Raw genomic sequence first — 24,145 nt, 5'->3', positions numbered from 1 at the left:
AGAGAAATGTGAAGAAGAGTGGCTGCACATTGCTGAACAATTCTCGAAAATCAACCGTTTCCCCAGCAACATGGTGCTGTAGATGTAAAACATATTCGAATAACACAACCTCAAAGTTCCGGCTCAGAATATTTTAATTATAAAAAAATCTTTTCTTTGCTGTTGATGGCATGGGTCGATGTTGAATATCAATTTGTCTTCATAGATATTAGTGCAAATGGAGCAGCAGGTGATTCCTCAGTTTTTAATAATTCGAATATGGGCAAAAAGCAGCAAAGTAACCCACCGAACATACCGAACGACCTAACATTGCCTAATAATCCAGAAGGCGGGCCAAAGCCTTTTTGTTTGGTTGCTGATGATGCTTTTGGTTTATCGAGGCAAATTTTGCGCTCATTTGCTAAAAAAACGCTAACCTCAGTAAAGAAAATTTTCAACCATAGGCATGCAACTACTCGTCGTATGGTTGAATGCACGCTTGGCATGCTGGTGAACAAATGATGTATTTACCATACACCTCTTGATGTTACCATCGATTTATGCGATATAATAATCAAAGTATGTTGTGTGCTCAACAATTTTGTGCTCGGAAAAGATGTAATCAAGTTTACAGATATGGCTTATGAATGTCGACTGCAGTACGATGGACTCTTGATTTCACTAGGACCCAACAACACTGAAAAACTTCCTTGTTCTATCCTCAAAATATTATTAAGATGTGTAATAGATTAACAATGTTAAAAATATGTCACTAAAAGCAACTTTGTAAAATAAAAACTTACCAGACTTTTTTTAGAGAGAGAGAGAGAGAGAGTTGTCCCTAGATCATACTCCATACGTTTACACACACTTCTCCCCATAGTTTGCTTTTCAAATTAGTGTCAGAATAATCTTCTAAAGTTTTATTGAACAATGCAGGCTTCTTGTCTACTTCATTTATGAGCAATTCACAATCGATGTCTTCATCCCTCACAACAGCCATTTTACGAACTTCAAAGTTTCCAACTGCTTACAACAGAGACGGCAGCTACAATGCCGCCCGTGAGCGCGCGCACGTGTAACCTGTGGGAGGGGAGACGGTTGCGTCGCCCGTCTGTCGGCAGCCAGAGCAACTGAAAAGTTGTGTCGCTGTCGCATCACTCCGTGTGCACTCTTACATATGATCGTACAGACTCTGTGGAAAAGACGAGACAGTTGCGCGACAAAAAGTCTCCCGTGTGCGCCCGCCCTTTAGACACTGGTGTGCCCGCAAGCTCCGTGCACAGCTTACCGTACGTGACATGTTCCTTTTGTGTCTCTCTCACCGACAGTGACCGACTCCTGCCCATGTGGTTAACAGCCCGCTGCAAGAAACTACAACCAAAGAGTCAACTAACAGGCGACCGAAGCGCCTCCCGGCGACTGGACAGAGGGATTGTACCAGCAAGCAAAGATGTAAGAACATAAAACGAGTCGACACGGCTCAGCAGCCAAGTTACCCAACACGATATTGAACTTAAATATCTCATAAATTTGCACGTGATGTTTAAAAATAATTGTACAAAAAATAATACTGCCTTCTTCACGAAAGGAGAATTTGTAGGGTAACGGCTAAGCTACACTACTGGCCATTAAAATTGCTAGACCATGAAGAAATGCAGATGAAAAACGGGTATTCATTGTACAAATATATTATACTAGAAATGACACGTGATTACATTTTCACGCAATTTGGGTGCATAGATCCTGAGAAATCAGTACCCAGAACAGCCACCTCTGGGGCCGTAATGACGGCCTTGATACACCTGGACACTGAGTCAAACAGAGCTTGGATGGCGTGTACAGGTACAGCTGCCCATGCAAATTCAACACGATACCACAGCTCATCAACAGTAGCGACTGGCTTATTGTGACGAGCCAGTTGCTCGGCCACCATTAACCAGACGTTTTCAATTGGTGAGACATCTGCAGTGTGTGCTGGCCAGGGCAGCAGTCGAACATTTTCTGTACCAGAAAGGCCCGTACAGGACCTGCGACATGCGGTCGTGCATTATCGTGCTGAAATGTAGGGTTTCGCAGGGATCGAATGAAGGTAGAGCCACGGGTCGTAACACATCTGAAATGTAACGTCCACTGTTCAAAGTGCCGTCAATGCGAACAAGAGGTGACTGAGACGTGTGACCAATGGCGCCCCATACCATCACGCCGGGTGATACGCCAGTATGACGATGACGAACACATGCTTCCAATGTGCGTTCACCGCGATGTCGCCAAACACGGATGCGACCATCATGATGCTGTAAACAGAACCTGGATTCATCTGAAAAAAATTATATTTTGCAATTCGTGCACCCAGGTTCGTCGTTGAGTACACCATCGCAGGTGCTCCTGTCTGTGATGCAGCGTTAAGGGTAACCGCAGCCATGGTCTCCGAGCTGATAGTCCATGCTGCTGCAAACGTCGTCGAACTGTTCGTGCAGATGGTTGTTATCTTGCAAATGTCCCCATCTGTTGACTCAGGGATCGAGACGTGGCTGCACGATCCCTTACAGCCATGCGATTAAGATGCCTGTCATCTCCACTGCTAGTGATACGAGGCCGTTCGGATCCAGCACCGCGTTTCCTATTACCCCCCTGAACTCATCGATTCCATATTCTGGTAGCAGTTATTGGATCTTGACCAACACGAGCAGCAATGTCGCGATACGATAAACCTCAATCGCGATAGGCTACAATCCGACCTTTATCAAAGTCGGAAACGTGATGGTACGGATTTCTCCTCCTTACACGAGGCATCACAACAATGTTTCACCAGGCAACACCGGTCAACTGCTGTTTGTGTATGAGAAATCGGTTGGAAACTTTCCTCATGTCAGCACGTTGCAGGTGTCGTCACCGGCGCCAACCTTGTGTGAATGCTCTGAAAAGCAATTTCACTGGCCAGTAGTGTATATAGGTAAATACTGTACTTTGTTAGATACTCTGAAAAAGTCTCCCTTCGTCGAATCGTGCTACGTATGTTCATCCGTGTGCGTATAGACAGTTTTATTATGATATCGTTAGTGCCAATGAATGACTCTTCCTGCTCGGAGATTTCCAGATTTCGTCATTTTCTCAAAAAGATGCCACGTTGATTTTTGGGAACCAACTGGAACAATTATTCCCACTCGAAAGGGAAGCTAAAATTAATAACTTTCGAAAACATTCCTGGAAATTAACAGCGATCTGATACATAATTAAAATACTAATCAGTCTTGATCGCAAGGATTTATTAAAAGCTAAGAAACACAGTCAAAATAACAACCAGTCTCAATTTCATCATAAATTATCTTCAGGCCATGTCTCTGAATCAAAAACGTTAGTATTCTTTAGAGGGAAACAGGCGTCAAAATTACAGATTTCATCCATAGAATAAATATAGATACACTGACCGACTTAATAAAATAAAAGCTTTGTATACCATCAGGTGCTCACCGCTATACTTCTGTATATTATTCTTGTGAGCAGCTGGATGCTTGAGCTGTTAAGATGACTGTGCGATAATTTTCACATATGTAGGCTATTTCAGTCTTTCGAATTATATGGATGATGTTTACTCGTAAATGTGATGGTATATCGCCAGTCTCATACATTCTACACACCAACGTGAATAATCGTATTGTTGCCACTTCTTCCAATGACTTCAGAAATTCCGATGGAATGTAATCTATCCCATCCGCCTTATTTAATCATAAGTCTTCCAAAGCTCTTTTAAATTCCAATTCTAATACCAGATCCCCTATCTCTTCTCTATCGACTCCTGTTTCTTGTTCTACCACATCAGGTAAGTCCTCCCCACCAAGAGGTCTTCAGTGTACTCCATCCAGCTATTCGCTCTTTCCTCTGAATTTAACAGTGGAATTCCTACTGCACTGTTAATGTTACCACCTTTGCTTTCAATTTCTACTTAGGATCTTTTGAATTTTCTACCTGCTGAGAGAGTCCCCCGTAAAATCATTTCTTCTTCGATTTCTTCACATTTTTCATTCAGACGTTTCGCCTTAGGTTCCCTGCACTTGCAATTTAATTCGTTTCTAAATGACTTGTATTTCTGTATTCTTGAATAATTTCCCTGAACATTTCTGCACTTTATTCTTTCTTTGTTCAATGTAAGTGTTTATTCTGTTACTCAGGGTTACTTCGCAGCTACTTCTTTGTACCTATGTTTTTCTTCCTTTTTTAGAGATGTTCTTTCCTCTTCAAGTGAACACTGCCCACTAACCTATTCATTATCGCAGTATCTACAGCCTCAGAACTTCAAGCGTATATCTTTATTCCTTAACACATTCGAATCCCATGTCTTTGCCCATTGTTTTTCCTGACTAGTCTCTTAAACTTCAGTCTACTCTTCACCATTTCTATATTGTGATCTGAGTCTACATCTGCTCCTGGGTTCGCTTTACCAGTGCAATATCTGGTTTCGGATTCTCTGCTTGATAATGATGTAATGTAACTGAAATCTTCCCTTATTTTCCTACATCTATCAAAGGCAGCTACAAGCTTTACAGTGATTATCGACTAATGTCCTAATTTGTACTTGTGGCTACGGCATTTTGTTATCTGTCAGTGTTCCGGGAACTTCATCGAACTCAAGTTAAATCTGAGTCAACAGTACTTGAAATTTACGCCACCAATTCGGCAAGTCAGTTTGAGAAAAAACGATGGAAAATTATTTGAATGATTCCCAGTTAAACGAGAGAAATGTGATAGAAATTATCAGCACTGAATGAGTAGTGATTTTTTTATTTATTTTATTTTCAGATGCATTTATATTTAGTATTGCCAAGCGCTACGTCAAAAATGCCATTACTTTTTTGAACAAAATCTGTTTCTTTTCACTTGTGAATGTCCGAAGTTCTTCCAGCAAGTTTTTGTAACTGCATCCGTCGTTGATGCAAAGCTTCTAATTTTGATATGCAGTTTCCCAGTTTTTGTGTCGGAATTCATTTTTTCCTAATAAATCGTAACGCATGTGTAGTGTGGCGCTTTGACACACCCGCAAATTGTAAAAGACACACAATAATTTGTTGCCAGTTTTTTGAAGAAAGTAGTCCCCCAGTAAATAAACTTTCTCCCACAAGCGAACGAAAGACTAAGACATTCTTCTCGCTACCTTTCTTCGAAAGTGAGAGACTGCTGGAGATTTGGAGGGGGGAGGGGGGGAGTGTAAAAGGAGACCGACTTAGATCGTTCCACCCTGTCTCCACCTACCTTTTCGTGACTGATCTGCAATCTATTAAAGAGCCTGAGGTAAGCAAATTACCTACAGCCGGTAATGGACGAATTTGCTCAAAAAAAGTAATACTTTTCGAAGCTGACGGATTTATTCTTAGCAATTTTCCGATTTTCGGGCGTCAGGGGCACCTTTTCCCCTTATCCCACTGAGCTCAAATTTGACACAACTCATTTTCACATGTAACAGAACCAACCTAAGGTGTAGCCCAAGGAAACTTCTAATATATTTGAAAAAGTCTTAAGAGGCATCCTAGCTTGCAGTAAGAAGACAAAAGTCATGGGACAGCGGTATGCATATATACAGATGTGGTATTATCGCACACCCAATGTATAAAAGGACAGTGCATTGGCGGAGCAGTCATTAGTACTTAGGCGATTTATGTGAAAAGGTTCCCGACGTGATTATGGCCACAAGCCGAGAATTAACAGACTTTGAACGCAGATTGGTGGACGCGTAGGACATTCCATTTCTGAAATCGCTAGGGAATTCAGTGCTCTGGGACCCACAGTGTCAAGAGTGTTACGAGAATTTCAAATTTCAGGCATTACTTCTCACCACGTACAACGCAGTGGCCGAAGGCAGTCTTTCACCATCGACAGCAGCGGTGTTTGCGTAGAGTTGTCAGTGCTAATACACAAGCAACACTGTCTGAAGTAACAGCATAAATCAGTGCGGACAGTACGACGAACGTGTCCGTTAGGACAGAGCGGCTAAATTTGGCTATGGCAGCAGACGACCGACGCGAGTGCCTTTGCTAACATCGCAACATCGCCTGTAGCGCCTCTCCTGAGCTCCTGACCATATTGGTTGGAGCCTAGACGACTGAAAACCGTGGTCTGGTCATACGAATTCAGATCTGAGTTGACAAGAGCTGATGGTAGGGTTCTCCTTCTGCTCCTGCCTCTCCTTTTCACTCCCTCTACGTCCATCTCACCCAGACCACTCTCCTGTCCATCCCCTCCTCTTTCCTTTCTCTGTCCGTCACCTCCTCCCCCCTCCTCTGGCCATCACTACGCCGTCCCTCTCTATTTCCCCTCCGCCTTTCTCTGTCCATTTCCTCTTTCCTCCACATCTACGTCCATGTTCAGCCTCACTCTGTCTGTCTATCTCTCGCTGCTCCCTTCTCTCTCCACATTATCACTCACAACCAAGTAGAATGTTGTTGGTTACTATCCCCACAACGTTTCTTTCCCAGTAGTAAGTGATACGTATACCTCATTTCGTTAAAATCCGCCAGTTGTTCATATGTCGAACACAAATACATACACTGTTATGTTACATACACATTTAGCCAAAGCACTTTTTTTTTAGTTTATTCATTTTGAGACGCAAGGATTTAGCAGTTCACAAAATCCACAGACACACGTACAAAGCCAATAACTCTTAGAAAATCAGGGGTAAAATATCTTCGCATCTTTAAATTTTTTTTTATTTGCGTCCTCATATTCTTCTATGTTGCTATCGAGTACATTGCCATTACTTCGGATGCAACCACAGTTTACACTGCTATTTTAATTATAATGTAGAAGCCGAGCTTGTAAATTTTTTAACGCTGCTTTTTCTTAAGATTTTTAAATTTAAAACAAAAAAGTTAAATATTTTAATGGTTGAGTACGTGAGTCTGTGGTTTTTGTATACAGTTAAGTCTCGTCTTCAGTAATCAATTGTATATCAGTGTGGGATAACTGCACCAAACACACAGTCAGCTTTTACATAGGTACATTGAATAATTAACACCATATCAATAAGTTTTTTAGAGTCTGCCTTAATTAAATGTTGACATAATTTTGTAAACATGTGGTTAGGTTTAGCTAGCATATCGTAATCGCATAAATTATTGTAAGGAAGAATACACATGTTACCCAAGTGACATCTGTCGGTCGAGTTGTCAGGTTTTTCAATTACCGGTCTAGCGGCGCCGTAGCTGTAATGATTTACTCTGTCGCGAGTGGCGTACGACACACGTATGCGGTGAATAACTGTGTATATTGTGTTTTTAATTCTGACATGGCGATGCATCAGTTTTCTGGTCTGTTACGTAGCTACCAATTCATGAGATAGAGTACTGCTATTGTAGGAAATATTCTGTAATCTGTCCATCTAGATTGTTGTATTTATGAATTTTTCTGTTATATTGTACCCGACACCACGCATTCAAATTGTTTTGTATGTAGTAACACATTATTAATACATTCCAGATCTGAAGATGGTAGCATTGACTCCGAAACCTGTTATCGAGAATAAAGTTTATATTTGCGTTCTTGGCGCAGACATTTAGCTTCTCTAACGTAAAAAATTTATTAGCAGTCAATTTAAGCTTTAGTAAGAAGAAATATCGCATTACACTGTTGTAGCAATTTTTTCAGGCGCCTTTATAAAATAAGTGACTGATGGAGAATTACTATCACGTTTGCAGGAAATGTGCGCTAACCAAATTGCTCCCGTATGTCAACAGCGCGGAGCCGGTGGCGCCCTCGTCCGGCACGGCGGGAGAAAACACCGCCGCGACGTCGGCGGTCGGCCGGCAGTCGGCGTCCAGCACGGGTACGGCGGAGCCATCTAGCGGCGATCGCACGAGGCGCCGGCTCGGCGCGAAACGACTGGGTTCCGTGTGGCGGCACTCGTCCACCGCGGAGCCGACAGAGCGCGCGCGTAGCGACGCGGACGCCGCCGACAAGGAGGAGAGCGTCATAGGCAAGCAAGACTTTCCCTGTCTGTTATACTCCCCAGACGGTAGGCAGACGTCAAGGATGAAAAATATACCGATTAGAAATCAATTACAGGCTAAGTACTAATTTATTTATTTATTTTTAGTCCCAAAAAAACAAGCTATGCTATTGCCAATCACCTGAAAAGCGAACGAAGCGCTATGATCATTTCTAGCTGTGCATATAAAGCCCCAATGACAGCACAAGTAAGTGCCACAAAACTTTTTGTTTGCAACATGTGACAAAGATTTTGCCCAGATTGAAAATCGTAAGACTCTGCAACAATGTCAGAATGTCAGAATGTCAGGTAGCGGTGCCTATGGACCTTGTAAAAATTGTGGAGAATGCGACACCTAACAACACATTTGTGGTTACTATGCACTAGCCCGAGGACCCTTTTATTTTAAAAAAACAGTCAATCCACGTAGTAACACAACGAAAATAAACACTTCCAAATGTAGTTGGATCCAAATGGGAAAAAAAATTCCACCTGGTGACGTCAAAACGAGAGCAAACGAAATTGGAGACCTGAATACCTACAAGATTTTCAACAAAACATACCGATTGAGATAATAAAAAGCCTTGTTTCTCGTCCCAACAATGTAAAAACAACTCGTCAGCTGAAAAGAAAAGGAATATGCAGCAGTCAGTGTCGTATTTGAAAGCAACTAATAGAACATATTTCGCATAGTTAATCACTTAAAATTGCTTTACACCCTATAAAATTAAAAGAAGGATTAAAAATAATTTAGCCACGGGATAGTGTATCTGTGAAATGTTTATTTTCAACAAAACAGATAAATGCTTGGGATTTCTTTCATGGGCACTCACCTCGGTTTTGACGAAACCTTTATGGTGTTTAGCACAGTCTCCGTTTTTCAGACTGAAACATTTTTATTTTCATAGATAAAAGGAAGGAAACTTAAAAAATTTTACAATTGCGTGAGTCTTACCATAGACAATAATTAAAAATTATTGTGGAGTTTTTTGCATCACCTCGGTTCCTAGAGTTCCGGAACCTGTACAGAAAATTGGAATAGAGATCAACATAAACATCATTTCCGCCCTTTTTATTGCTCATGAAAACCGCACATTGCATGTTGTACCACCATACAGTGAGACCTTCAAAGATGCTGGTCCAGATTGCTGTACACACCAGTACCTCTAACACCCAGTAGCACGTCCTCTTGCATTGATGCGTGCCTGTATTCGTCGTGGCATACTATCCACAAGTTCATCAAGGCACTGTTCGTCCAGATTGTCCCACGCCTCAACGGCGATTCGGCGTAGATCCCTCAGAGTGGTTGGTGGGTCACGTCGTCCATAAACAGCCCTTTTCAATCAATCCCAGGGATGTTCGATAGGGTTCATGTCTGGAGAACACGCAGGCCACTCTGGTCAAGCGATGTCGTTATTCTGAAGGAAGTCATTCACAAGATGTGCATGATGGGGGCGCGAATTGTCGTTCATGAAGACGAATGCCTCGCCAATATGCTGCCGATATGATTGCACTATCGGTCGGAGGATGGCATTCACGTATCGTAAAGCCGTTACGGCGCCTTCCACGATCACCAGTGGCGTACGTCGGCCCCCCATAATCCCCCCCCCCCCCCCCAAAAGAGCAGGAAACCTCCACCTTGCTGCAATCGCTGAACAGTGGGTCAAAGGATTTCGGCCTGCCCGGGTTGCGTCTAAACACGTATGCAACGATTGTCTGGTTGAAGGCATATGCGAAACTCATCGGTGAAGAGAACGTGATGCGAATCCTGAGCCGGCCGCTGTGGCCGAGCGGTTCTAGGTGCTTCAGTCCAGAACCGCGCTGCTGCTACGATCGCAGGTTCGAATCCTGCCTCGGGCATGAATGTGTGTGATGTTCTTAGGTTAGTTAGGTTTAAGTAGTTCGAAGTCTAGGGGACTGATGACCTCAGATGTTATGTCCCATAGTGCTTATAGCCATTTGAACCATTCTTGAGACAATCCTGAGAGGTCCATGAGCAACTTGTCGGGCCCATCAGTAACGCGCTGCATGGTGTCGTGGTTGCAACGATAGACCTCACCATAGATATCGGGAGTGAAGTTGCGCATCATGCAGCCTACTGAGCACAGTTTGAGTCGTAACACGACGTCCTGTGGCTGCGCGAAAAGCATTATTCAACATGGTGGCGTTACCATCAGGGTTCCTACGAGCCATAATCCAATGCAGTAGTAGCCCTCGGCCGGCCGGAGCGAGGCATGTCATCGACAGTTCCTGTATCTCCTCTATGTCCGATGAACACCGCTTTGGTTCACTCCGAGACACCTGGACACTTCCCTTGTTGTCAGCCCTTTCTGGCACAAAGTAACAATGCGGACGCGATCAAACCGCGGTACTGACCGTGTAGGCATAGTTGAAGTACAGACAACACGAGCCGTGTACCTCCATCCTGGTGCAATGACTAGAAGAACGCCGGCCGAAGTGGCCGTGCGGTTAAAGGCGCTGCAGTCTGGAACCGCAAGACCGCTACGGTCGCAGGTTCTAAGCCTGCCTCGGGCATGGATGTTTGTGATGTCCTTAGGATAGTTAGGTTCTAGGGGACTAATGACCTTAGCAGTTGAGTCCCATAGTGCTCAGAGCCAATTGAACCATTGAACTAGAAGAACGGCTGTCGGACCCCCTCCGTCTAATATGGTGTACTTCACAGACACACACACACACACACACACACACACACACACACACACACATACATACATACACCTTAGCAAATGCACGATTCTGTTTGAAATATTATCTCGATATCGTCGTAGGGTCGAGCTGCGCACCGCTTGTTTTCGTGCCCAGCAGCTAATCTCGCTGGAAAATAGATTTAACTGATGATCCTTCAGTCTAAATTATCTAAGTATCGGTAACTTACGCCAATCTAAGTTAAATACAAGGTGATATAAATAAAAAAATAAATAAAATTCATGAAAAGTGCTGCATTCCTTGAATAATTGAGTGTACCCGAAGCCAAACGAACTGAACTGAACTGAACGAACTCATAATTTATTCTACCAGTATATACTTCATTAACAGTATATAATTTAAAACAGTAAAATGAAACACATCAATAATTATAACGGTGGTCTTACAAATATGCGTTTAAGCACGAAATAAAACAACAGCAAAAATCCACTGCAGTAAAAATTGTGTGTTTGTGTATTTAAATGGTATCAGACCCCCAAATACTAATTAAAAATCACTGCTTCGCGAAAACCAGAGTCGGATTCTGTTAAAGTCTTCACAAAATAATCGTTAGCCCTCATGTCAATAAAGTTCAGTTAGCGGTTGGCATATCAAAATTCGCGTAATCTTGAGCAGATTCAAACAGGTTAACCAGTAATAATTTCAAAATGCAGCAGAAATAAGTCAGAATTCAAATTTTCCCATCAAGTAACACTCGAGAAAAGTTATAAATGGATCACCCATTCTAGATCCCACTCATGTAGAAATTCTTCCAAGCAGGTACGAATGTTAAAGTATACATGTGGCCACCGCCGACAATCGATCACGTTTCATGTTCAAACAACGCTAACAAGTTACCTCAGTGACCCTCTAACGCAGAATGACCAAGACTATCCGTTGGCGCACCCTTCACAGTACAATAGTTATCCCGCTAAATCTTAAAACGAACACAAAATACGTAAAACGGACCACCATTTAAGGCATATATAACTCAAAAACACAAGAAATATGTTCAAAGAGGCGTCTCTCTCTGCCGGTCCCCCTCAGACCATATTCAGTGTCCTGTATCTGACAGTTGATGCGCAATTAATTAAAAAGTGAAATATTTGCACACGTTCTCAATCTAGTGACAAATAAATCGTTATTAAAGCGTGATAAACAGCCAAGATGACCTGCTCAATAGAAGTATCTCTTTCCGCCCTGTTCATTGGTGGTATCACATGTTACATTCGGAGTGCCATTTTCACGTGACCAGTGTCTTTGTTATAATCCCAGTTAACATTTAATTAAAAAAAAGGAGAACTATACATAAGTACATAGCTATATAGGGAAGGGTAAAAAAGAAAGTCGTGCTGTGTTCATTTTCTGCGTACGTGGAACCAAATAACATTTCTTAGTTACATGGTTACATGGACCTGGCGTGTAATCTCCCACGAACAATTTCTGTTTATACTAAACACTCCTTATGTTTCATTAAAAAAAGCGAGTTTGTGCTTATTGGCAGAAAATTGTTTTTCTATTTGATATAAGCGCAATAGCGTATATTTGGTGGTTTCTGGTACCGGATTCGGGTCTGACAGAAGAGCTATACGACTTTAAAGAAAATATTGTATTGTCCTTTTCCTGTATTACTGTCTGTATTCAAATTTGTGGCATATTTGGGCCATTGTTATATATTTTAAATTTATGCCGCTTGTCATATCGCACAGTTGTTGTGATTGTAACTTTTGACGATGATGGCGCTACGTAATACTTCTGAATTTAACTAATACTTTGTGTGACTTTTTATCACTTTAAAGTTATTGCCATTTGTACAAAGAAAAAATTTGACTTATAATAAGTTGGTTCACAGCACTCAGGCACGACGTAATAAACGTACAGTAGTTGTTGTGCCTTGGCCCCACTATACGTTTTGTAACACCACCTGGCAGCAAAATTGTCGTCTTCGTCCGCATTGTGCAGAATTATGTCAGCAGTCTGCGAATATTTGTCTCACATACAACTGGAAATGTATATCTACGTGCCGCAATAGTTTATGGCCGGCCGGAGTGACCGAGCTGTTCTAGGCGCTACAGTCTGGAACCGCTACGGTCGCAGGTTCGAATCCTGCCTCGGGCATGGATGTGTGTGATGTCTTTACGTTAGTTAGCTTTAAGTAGTTCTAAGTTCTAGGGGACTGATGACCTCCGCAGTTAAGTCCCATAGTGCTCAGAGCCATTTTGAACCACGTTTGTGCTAAGTGTTTTTCAATCAAAGTGGAATGCTATAGCCATCCATTACTATGTTTTACAAGATATTTTTGTACCTGACTTTTTCTAGACAGCTGATGATGTATAAATTCCGAAACGTGCCGTATGATCAATAAAGTCATCCCGTGCGTGATTTAATTTTTTACCACTGCGACCCAGTACTGCCTTCAGAAAGAATTTATGTCATATTAGAAATAATTCTGCTGTTCGCCTGCTTTTGCGTCGAGACAACGCTATTTCTCTCCTACAAAAAGGAGGGAAACCTTAAGAGTGACTGCCACGTAACTTATTCATGCGAAAACCGCTAGATCGTTATGTTTGCCCCTGTACGACTGCCTCCAGGTATCTCGGAATGTTTCTCAGCAAGAAAGCCACCACGTAGATGTTCTTTTAACTGAGATAGCGGCTCGTAAAACAGCTCATTTTGCGGTAGCGCCACGCACTGCATTGTTCCCACAGCCGCGCAGGACGGAATTTGCAACTCTGAAGACAAGAGAACGCACGTGACCTCTTGGCGCTGCCGTGACCGCAGACTCCAGCTGGAGGCTGGCACTCGGGTCGCTGCCCTCTGCCCCGAGTGGCTTCCTTCCAGAAGTTGGTCCGCCCTCGGCACGCGTCCGGCGTCCGCAAATGGCTTCCCACACCCCGGACACAGGTCTCCTCCACTTCCTCTGCGGAGAGGTGCAAATCAATAAATCAAGAACACGGAACTGAACAGTTATGTGAAAAAAAAGAGGTGGGTGTTAGCGGCTCGACCTTCCCAGTTATTATCGTCACCCATAATAGCATCATATAGGTATCTATTAAGCGGTGCAATAGCAAAGAAATATGAAACGTATTAGCCCAACATTTGGCTGATGAGCTTCAATATAGTGAGTGAACCATAGAGGAATGAACTGAGGAATATCAAAAGAAAAAAAAAATCTGCGTGACGCTTAAAATTAAAATTAAGAACTGTTTGGTAGACAGACTGGACTCATTCCGATATTTTGGAAGCAAAATGCCGCAAGATAGATGAAGGAAAAAGAACGTTCGAGGGCTAATCGGAAAGAAAGGAATGATAGGTCGCGAAAAGGAAACCACAGGGAAAATCGAAACTGTTTTATTTGCAACAGTTACCTACAACTTCCAGGTACTTATCTCCTAGTCGCCTATCCGACTTGGACGTTTGTCGTAGCGTTGTACCAACTTTCCCATAACCTCGTTATAGGAGGAAGCCGCCAGTGCTTTCCACCAATTCTCTACGCTGGCCTGCAGCTCGTTGTCTGTGCCAAAATGTTGTCTTCATAGCCAGCGGTTCATGTGGGCAGAGATGAAACTCAGTGAGAGACAATTACGGGCTGTATTGTGGGTAATTAGACATTTACAATTGAAAACGATGCAGGAGCATCTTCATTGCCCCTGCAGAATGCGGCTGAGAATTGTCTTGAAGAATCAAACGCACGACAGCTATATAATGTTGGCTGCATAGCTTCAGGAGAAATTTCTCACCAAGCCCTCGTACTTGCTGGGAGACATTATTTTTCTAGATATCCTCATGTGCTCCCTGTGTGCTCTGAATTAGAAAGAGCGGCGTAAAGCGATCGACAGGCATACTAGAGACACACCTGTGCAAAACTGCATCGGGTTTTCAGTGTGGTTTCCATTTCGTGACTGGTCGTTCATTACTTCCCGAATAACCCTCGTATGAAGCAGATAAGCACAGGCAAAGGGGTAATTCGTCGTGAAAATACCTATCAGTGTCAAACACAGGCGTTAATCTGCTAAAAACGTTCAGAAAATGTAGATATTAAAATTACATGGACCGGTAATAACTTAATGGCTGTTAGTCCATTACAGCCAGGGGACATCGGCTGGTATGTACTTTTCAATTCAATAAACTTTACCAACGACCGTACACTTAAAGATATTTTATTTTTTTCTGGAAGCAATCAGTTTCGGCAATTCATTTTGCCATCTTCAGGCTCCATATGCTTATTTGCTATTACGCTTTCATATGAAGCAGCTGCACAGGGATTGGCGCTTTATGGCGCTATACGATAGGTTCGTTGATTTGAAAAAAGCGTCCATTCCATGTAAACACAACCCACACCATTATCAAGCCACCACCAGCAAGCACAGTGCCTTGTTGACAACTTGGGTCCATAGCTTCGTGGAGCCTCCACCACACTCGAGCTCTACCACCAGCTCTTACCAACTCAAATCGGGACTATGTGACCGGTCCATGGTTTTCCAGTCGCCAAGGTTCCAACCGAAACGGTCACGAGCCCAGGAGAGGAGCTGCAAGCAATGTCGCGCTGTTATCAATGGTATTCGCGTCGGTTGTCTGTTCCCACGGCGCACTAATGCCAGATTTCACCGCACTGTCCTAACGGGTACGTTCGTTGTACGTTCACATTCATTTCTGCGGGTATTTCGCGCAGTGTTACTTGTCTGTTAGCACTGACAACTCTACGCAAACGCCGCTGCTCTCGGTCGTTAAGTGAAGAACGTCAGCCACTGCTTTGTCCGTGGTGAGAGGTAATACTTGAAATTTGGTATTCTCAACATGCTCTTGACAATGTGGATCTCCGAATACTGAATTCCCTAACAATTTCCCAAATGGAAAGTTCCGTGTGTCTCGCTGTGGCTTCCATTCCACGTTCAATGTCTGTTAATTCCCGTCGTGGGCTTATAGTCACTCCGGAAACCTTTTCGTATGAATCACCTGAGTACAAATGACATTTCTGCCAATGCACTACTCTTTTATACCTTGTGTTTGTGATACTACCGTCATCTGTAGAAGTGCATATCACTGTCACTTCAGTGCATAACAATACTTGGAAACTACTCATAGAGATCCTGTTTAACAACTCACAGTGGAAAGGTGACTGCCTTAGACCCACTCCCCACCACTCCCGTCAAGCTATAAATATATGGCGCGCTGTATGTGGCAATCCATAGAATGAAGGGGATAGCGTAGAACATATAGAAATAAAACCTGGATAAAGACGAAGTGAGACAAAAAATGTGTAGACTAGTTCATAATGCCTATATCGCCTTACTCAGTGCTAAATTTTGGCTCCTTCTGCCACGGCCCTTCTACCCCAACTGTCTCTCTCTTTCTCATTGTCTCTCCTTCTCTCTTTCCCCTTCTTACCCCTCTCTCACACCTCTCTCTCTCTCTCTCTCTCTCTCTCTCTCTCACTCACTCACTCACTCACTCACTCAAGCACTCACTCTACTTATCTTTCACCTCCATCTCCACATCTCCACCTCATAGTCTTAATAGTGAGCCCTCTATTTTAATGAGTGTACGGTGGCTTTGTTGCTCAGGCTGTGACCAGATGTCGTTGCTTGCCGTGTTGCAGACGTGCTGTCGAGCGTGCACGCGCTGTCGGTGCTGAACATCCTGCACAACGCGCTGACGCTGTACAAGCGCGTGGTGGGCAGCAAGCAGCAGTGCTCTCCCAGCCAGAGGTGAGCAGGTGAGGCTCGCGCCCGCGCAGCGCCACCACGCCACCACCAGCCACCAGCCTCCAGCCGCCACGCCACCAAGGCGCGGCTCCCAGCGCCGGAACAGGGATAAGCCAGGCTTCCTGCACGGTTGTTGGTCACGTTGTCATTTCAGAGACACGACGTTTCGAAGCGTTCTATACCACCATCATCAGGTTTGACGATGCTCTCAACACGAAATTCACAAGATAGCTTGGACATTCATAGCCAGTTATATTAGGGATAGCTGCTGTTTTATCGTCACGATAAAACAAATAATCGCCATTTTACGTCACGGACAAGTTGTCAGACTTTATAAAGGTGGCTTGACAATTGAGCAATGAGTAGTCAAGGCGGAGATAATCATGGTAGTTTATTGCACGGGACACTCTCTCTTGGAAGTCGTATAGCCACTGGACTTTGCATACGACACTATGTCAAGTGTATAATGTGGGTATGTAGATCCACCGCTCTGTCACGCCATCTGGAAACACTTCTTCGGTTTGTGATAATAACTACCGACGCTCATATTTATATTTGCTCGATGTGTGGCACAGGGCAAAGATATCTGCATGTGTGCAGGTACTGCGACACTGGATATTTGTTGCAGATAACCTGCTAATCAGAACTTTATACCTCCTTCACATCTGTGAACATCTATGGACTTCGGTTCAAGGGAAGCAAAGAATGAAAGAATAAGCCTTATGGGGCCAAACACCAACATCACTGTAAAATGATCAGAATTTTTAGTGGAGAAGATATCACTTCACATCTAAGATATAAAAATTATGGTACTGATTCCACAAGGTGATGAAAAAGTTGCTTCTGAAGGCTGCTTCAGTTTTGAACGATAGCTCTCCTGAAGATGTCTAGCATGAAAGACGGTTCCAGTAACAGCACACTGCAGGTTTCAGGTGGTCCCATGTGTGCTCAGTTGAGTTCATGTCGACGGGTACCGCAGGCAGGGCAAATAAAAGTGACCTGGAGGGCAGAGTTCCAGCGTACAAAGAAACACGGCAGAGGAAAGTAAATACAGTACCAACCTGACTGTAGCAGATGTTGAAAGTGACCGTCATTCATCTCTTGGGACTTTTGAGCCCTGATCAGCAAGTTGCCGAAGGAAGATAGAAGCCGGATTGGTGGAATTGCTGCAATCATCAGAAGTGTTCTGTTGCATTTTTTGAACACTATGAGTGTTGTTGCGATACACCTTAGACTTGAGGGTTCCTCGCACAGAGTAATCTGACACTCACAGATCACTTTACCTGGGTGGCCAGCTAGGGCTGAGATCGGATTGACCTCAGCTAACGCCGGCCTGAGTGGTCTAGCGGTTCTAGGCGCTACAGTCTGGAACCGCGCGATCGCTTCGGTCGCAGGTTCGAATCCTGTCTCGTGCATGGATGTGTGTGATGTCCTTAGGTTAGTTAGGTTTAAGTAGTTCTAAGTCCTAGGGGACTGATGACCTCAGAAGTTAAGTTCCATAGTGCTCAGAGCCATTTTAACCTCTGCTAACAACTCTTTTAAGGGTGAAAAATTGTATAATGTGCTCCAAGGTACGGCCGGCTCCATGGGTAGCTGCTCCATCCTTTTGGAAGTAACTTTAGGTCTTTTCCTCCTCAGTTAATGCTGCCACAAATCACATTCACTCTTCCGGACCACTTTTATTTGCCTCAGCCTGAACATTACTGCCTCCGGGGACAAAGTGTTCATTGTGGTCGTACAGGCCCTAAAAAACCACCCGTCACCTATATCTCGACTGTAACTCTGGAAAATACGTTACACTTTTCTGTCTCTATCTTGCACAGCTCTCAAATTAATCTTGATAGTGATATGAATCGTCCAGCATTCGTGCTTGATATCATCTAAAAATCTCCTCAATCATCTACGACTGGTAACAGACGTCAATGGTTCAAATGGCTCTGAGCACTATGGGACTTTATATCTATGGTCATCAGTCCCCTAGAACTTAGAACTACTTAAACCTGACTAACCTAAAGACATCACACAACACCCAGTCATCACGAGGCAGCCACAGACGTCAGACAAATCTTTCACTTGTCGGTAGAGAGAATCCGATGCGAGTGATCTTTGTAATGTTGCAACAAAAATGTCCAAAGTGTGGGAAATATTCTGAAGAAATAAGGTCTACAAGTATCATCCCGCACAAACAACACAGTACCAAAAAAATCTAAACCTTAACGACACCTCCACAGATAAATTTACCACAGCTGGAATCTACCACTTATGTTGTAGGTCATGCCAGTCTATCTATATAGGCCAAGCATGCAAAAGTTTTAAAGCTAGTTATTCTGAGCACCTCCGAGGCTAAAAAAAGTGACAACAGACAGCCCAGATTTGCGTATCATCTCATAGAGGAAAACCACCATCCAAATGTTATTGAAATTGATCCCAATATCCTCAGAGAAAGCAATAGTTTCTAGTAAATACTTACAATAGAGGACAACTACGACACACAAAAGCAGTAACGCAAGGAAAGAAAGTTTCGAAGAAATACACAACAGTGTGCAACAAACCACTGTCTGCGCATTCCCTCAAATAAAACACAGTATACCAACATCCTCAATTGTCCTAAAACACCTACCTCTCCACCCCATCCCCGCCTCTCCCCACCCTGTTTCTAACTCTCTCTTTCCCTCCCTCCCTCTCCCTCTCTCTCTCTCTCTCTCTCTCTCTCTCTCTCTCTCTCTCTCTCTCTCACACACACACACACACACACACACACACGCACGCAAACACACAAGTGCACCCGCGGCAGAAGCACCTACACACCAATATTATTAGCGTCACTGTAAACAGAACAAAAGCGATGAGCAAGTGAGCGATGACAACAACACAACTTCTCTCGTTGAAAATCTAGTTTTTGTCTAAAAAGAGATATGGAACAATGTGAAACCAGGTGAGTGTGAAGCACAAACCTAGGTGGAAAACAGTTTATCGTAATTACGAGGGCTATCCACAAAGTACATTACGTTTTGGAATTAAAAATAAATAAAGTATTGGAATTTTTTTATTGTATACAGATGAAAGCTACACTTAAATACTACTTTTCTACATAGTTGCCATTTAAATTAAGGCACTTATAGTAGCGATGGACGAGCTTTGAAATTCCTACGTCGTAATGGTAATTCCTAAGTATTTAGTTGAAATTACGGCCTTTGGATTTGACTGATTTATAGTGTAACCGAAATTTAACTGATTCCTTTTAGCATTCATGTGGATGACTTCACACTTTTCGTTATTTAGGGTCAATTGCCAATTTACATACCATACAGATATTTTTATAAGTCGTTTTGCAATACGTTTTGATGTTCTGATGACTTTACTAGTCCATAAACGACAGCGTCATCTGCAAACAACCGAAGACGGCTGCTCAGATTGTCTCCCAAATCGTTTGTATAGATAAGGAACAGCAAAGGGCCTATAAAACTACCTTGGAGAACGCCAGAAATCACTTCTTTTACTCGATGACTTTCCGTCAATTACTACGAACTGTGACCCCTCTGACAGGAATTCACGAGTCCAGTCACACAGCTGAGACGATATTCCATAATCAGGCAATTTCATTACAAGCCGCTTGTGTGGTAAAGTGTCAAAAGCCTTCTGGAAATCCAGAAATAAGGAATCAATTTGAAATCCCTTGTCAATAGCACCGAACAAGTCGTGCGAGTAAAGAGCTAGTTGGGTTTCACAATAACGATCTTTTCTAAATCCGTGGTGACTGTGTGTCAATAGCCCGTTTTCTTCGAGATAAATCATAATGTTCGAACACAATATATTTTCCAAAACCCCCCTGCATATCGACGTTAATGATATGGGCCTGTAATTTAGTAGATTACTCCTACCACGTTTCTTGAATATTGGTGTGAACTGTGCAGCTTTCCAGTCGTTGGGTATGGATCTTTCGTCGAGCGAACGGTTATATATGATTGTTAAGTATGGAGCTATCGCATCAGCATGCTCTGAAAGGAACTTAATTGTTTTACAGTCTGGACCAGAAGACCTGCTTTTATTAACTGATTTACGTTGCTTCACTATTCCGAGGATATCTACTTCTACGTTACTGACGTTGGCAGCTGTTCAGAAAAAGCAAATTCTTCCGACTACTTCTCAGATTACATGCTGTCAAACAATGAAATGGCATAAAAATAAACCAACTTCTACAAATCCAATTTCAGGCGTATTGCACTTTCAGGAGAGCAATGGACCATAATAAATGAAATGCTCATCTTACAGTTTTTAGGCCTAAAACTGAAAAACAACCATGAACTTTGTATAATATTTTATAGATGTAAATAGAGAACCTTGGAAGATTACCCAAAGTTGTGTTTGGGTAAACAGATAAATAAATACAGTTCGCAGAATGAGATTTTCACTCTGCAGCGGAGGTGCGCTGATATGAAACTTCCTAGCAGATTAAAACTGTATGCCGGACCGAGACTCGAACTCGGGACCTTTGCCTTTCACGGGCAAGTGCTCTACCAACTGAGCTACCCAAGCACGACTCACGCCCCGTCCTCACAGCTTTACTTCCGCCAGTGCCTCGTCTCCTACCTTCCAAACTTTACAGAAGCTCTCCTGCGAACCTTGCAGGACTAGCACTCCTGAAAGAAAGAATATTGCGGAGACATGGCTTAGCCACAGCCTGGGGGATGTTTCCAGAATGAGAAATCTGCTAGGAAGTTTCAAATACAGTTCGTTTTGCGGAAGGCGTAGTTTAAAAACCCAAATTTAATTCACAAGCTCTTATTAAACTTCATTAGGGGCTCCTATCCGCAGGAAGACGAACATTGCAGAGGTTTCTTTGCCCACGTCCTTCATGAACCATGCTGCTAGGGAGTTTGTGCTGTTGTTCGCTACAGATGCCTGTAAGCCAAATTGACCGTGCGGTGTCGGTTGCGTACTGTCGGGATCGACACAGTCTTTCCAGCTGCCACACGAAATGGGCAGCCTGCAGTTACATTACAGTCTGCTCTGGATACCTGCGAGCCAATATTTGTAGCCATTGGTCACTGGTGTTGTTGGCTGTGGGCGGCGATTGGTAGGCAGGTCTTCAATGTTTCGTGTCTCACAGTAACGGTTAAATGTTAGACTGGCCTCACCGTGGTGGACACCAGTTCGGCTGACAAATTCTCGTACAGTAAAGTGACAATTTGCTCACGGTCTGAATTTAAATGGCACTTCGAGGCATGCCGACAGGTGATAGGCTGAACAGACTATACAAGACACATTTTCTCGTTCACGATTGGGGACAAAGTGCTCTCCACTAACTACACTGTGAGAAAGCAGATTTACGTTTCTCTCCAGTGCATTCGTGACTGTATGCAGTAATTCCCTGCTGTCAAAAGAGCATTGAAAAACGTTTTCGATAAATAACATTAAAAATTCAAGTCAAATGGACAGTAAAAAGCTTTTTTTGTACAGTCTGTACACATAAATTCCCATTTAGGGAGCACCTTTTATCCAGTTTATGTGAATGACATTATTAAAAAATGGCATGAGAAAACAAAAGGTAACAAAGGAATAAAACTAGATAAGGATCGTTATATAAAAAACATTAACATATGGTAACGGCCAAACTATAACAGTCACTATAGAAGAAGAACTGCAAAGAAATGATTTTTAATTAAACCAAATTGGTAAAAATTATAATTTAAAAAAATTTACAGAGAAGACACAAATAGTGGCATTCCAAGGAAAACAGTAGTTGTGAAATACTGGTAGAAAACCAGTTAATCGAACAACTAAGTCATTTCAACTACCTGTCTACGACATTTGTATTGATACTTCCTGGCAGATTAAAACTGTGTGCCCGACGGAGAGTCGAACTCGGGACCTTTGCCTTTCGCGGGTAAGTGCTCTACCATCTGTGCTACCGAAGCACGACTCACGCCCGGTACTCACAGCTTTACTTCTGCCAGTACCTCGTCTCCTACCTTCCAAACTTTACAGAAGCTCTCCTGGTTCGCAAGAGGCACTGTGTTAGGCGTCATTATGACAAATAACCCATATAGTGAAGGCTCGTAATTGGCTCGCGACCTACAAAAAATAAGAGTATTAGTAAAAATCTAAGAACGTAGAAATTTAGCTATGACAGAAAAAGTCAGAAACACACAAATAATCTAAAAAAGTGTGGTACTTAGCTCAGGTCCTCCAGATGCCCAGACAATAGGAAGGCCTCCACAGCAAGCGATATATTGCTTTATATAGAGGGATAAAATCTTTAGGGTTGCTCTGAAGGTCTGCATCCTCAGCTTAAAGGAGACTGGACGGGGACTAACGTGATTGTAAACAAAATGCGCGGCACTACTCATCAACAGGACTAACTGTCTAATAAAAAAGGGATCACACTCACCAGTTGCTATACAATTTCACGAATATCGCCTGACATCCAAGTTAGTGCCGGTTAATATTGTCAGTACCCCACATTCATTAAACTTTGTTCTAAATCATTATCCCAATAAAAGGTATGTACCAACAGACGCCCTAAAACAAGGAAAAGTTTGTAATGTGGCCATATCTCTCGACGGAGTACCAGCTCATAATATATGGGAGATGCGACTACAGCAGCACATTTAGCGATGAAAACAATACCAGACAATGCCAGATCGACAAAGTACCAAGTGATAAACCGGGCGATAGTGACCAACTCCAAGCCTTTCTCCATACAGTAAAACACCATAGCGGAATGTGGAAACTGTAATGCGGCGGACATAATCAATCATCGTTCTAAGTGCTCAGAGTTTGTAGACATTTACCATTTAGCAAGGGACATGATTCGACTCATCAGTAGAATGGACATACGCAATATACTGTCTTGCATGGCCATGATACCCGAATAGAAACAGTTTCCCAAAGCAAAGTGACACACAACAATGTGGCACATGGCGTACTGAATTCATACCATTTTTGGACTTAAATTAATGGACAATTGTCCGCCCCTGGTAGCTGAGTGGTCAGCCTGACGGAATGTCATACCTGACGGCACGGGCTCGATTCCCGGCTGGGTCGGAGATTTTCTCCACTCAGGGACTGGGTGTTGTGTTTTCCTTATTATCATCATCATTTCATCCCCATGGACACGCAAGTCGCCGAAGTGGCGTCAACTCGAAAGACTTGCACCAGGCGAACGGTCTACCCGACGGGAGGCCCTAGCCACACAGTACAACGGACAATTTACAGTATCTGGCATACGTACGGGATGAAACGAGAAAGTACCTCGTCCTTCTAAGTACAGCGTTACGTTCACGAATTTTCTCAAGATTCCAATATGTGGAGCTAATGAAAATATTTTTTTCGTAAAATCTTACGGAGAAAAGCGATACGCAATGTGAATTCTGCAGAAGTGTCATATGAGAAAAAACTCGTTCGAAAATTTCTGGCAGATTCCCATATTAAAGACTAATAAGTGGATGCGGTAATAAAGAACAACTACCCTCAGCCACAAATCGCAATTTTATTAAAATGCAGGATGCATTTCGAGCCTGGGGGGCTCATCTTCTGGTCCTTTGACAGTCTACATTAACATTACATTTACTGGGCTGTTTCCAGTAGCAGTTGTAAGATTCTGGAGAATGTTCATGTACCAATACACACTTTCTATTAAACAGCACATTTGCAGAAACATTTTGATGCAGCACATTTTCTAACACAATTCAAAACAAGTCGACTTGTTTCGAAATGTATTCTCAAATATGTTGTGTCAAAATGTTCCTGCAAATGTGATGTTTAATAGGAA

The 24,145-nt window shown here is 42.9% G+C and overlaps 1 protein-coding gene and 1 non-coding gene across 2 annotated transcripts in view; one reads left to right on the top strand and one right to left on the bottom strand.

Moving 5' to 3' along the window:
* LOC124594436 overlaps window positions 1-24,145 on the top strand; it is an 822,371-nt gene that overhangs the window by 211,501 nt on the left and 586,725 nt on the right. Inside the window, exons 17-18 of the mRNA XM_047132812.1 lie at window positions 7,710-7,948; window positions 16,266-16,374. Of these exons, the coding sequence (XP_046988768.1) occupies window positions 7,710-7,948; window positions 16,266-16,374 (348 nt within the window). The remainder of the gene's footprint in view (window positions 1-7,709; window positions 7,949-16,265; window positions 16,375-24,145) is intronic.
* On the bottom strand, window positions 20,834-20,908 carry Trnas-uga. The gene has a single exon. It is a non-coding gene; the product is annotated as a tRNA-Ser (tRNA).

The sequence above is a fragment of the Schistocerca americana genome, chromosome 2, assembly GCF_021461395.2.
Source record: "Schistocerca americana isolate TAMUIC-IGC-003095 chromosome 2, iqSchAmer2.1, whole genome shotgun sequence".
NCBI classification, from domain to species: domain Eukaryota; kingdom Metazoa; phylum Arthropoda; class Insecta; order Orthoptera; family Acrididae; genus Schistocerca; species Schistocerca americana.
The sequence above is the reverse complement of the archived record's forward strand: the minus strand, read 5'-3'. Positions and strand labels throughout refer to the sequence as shown.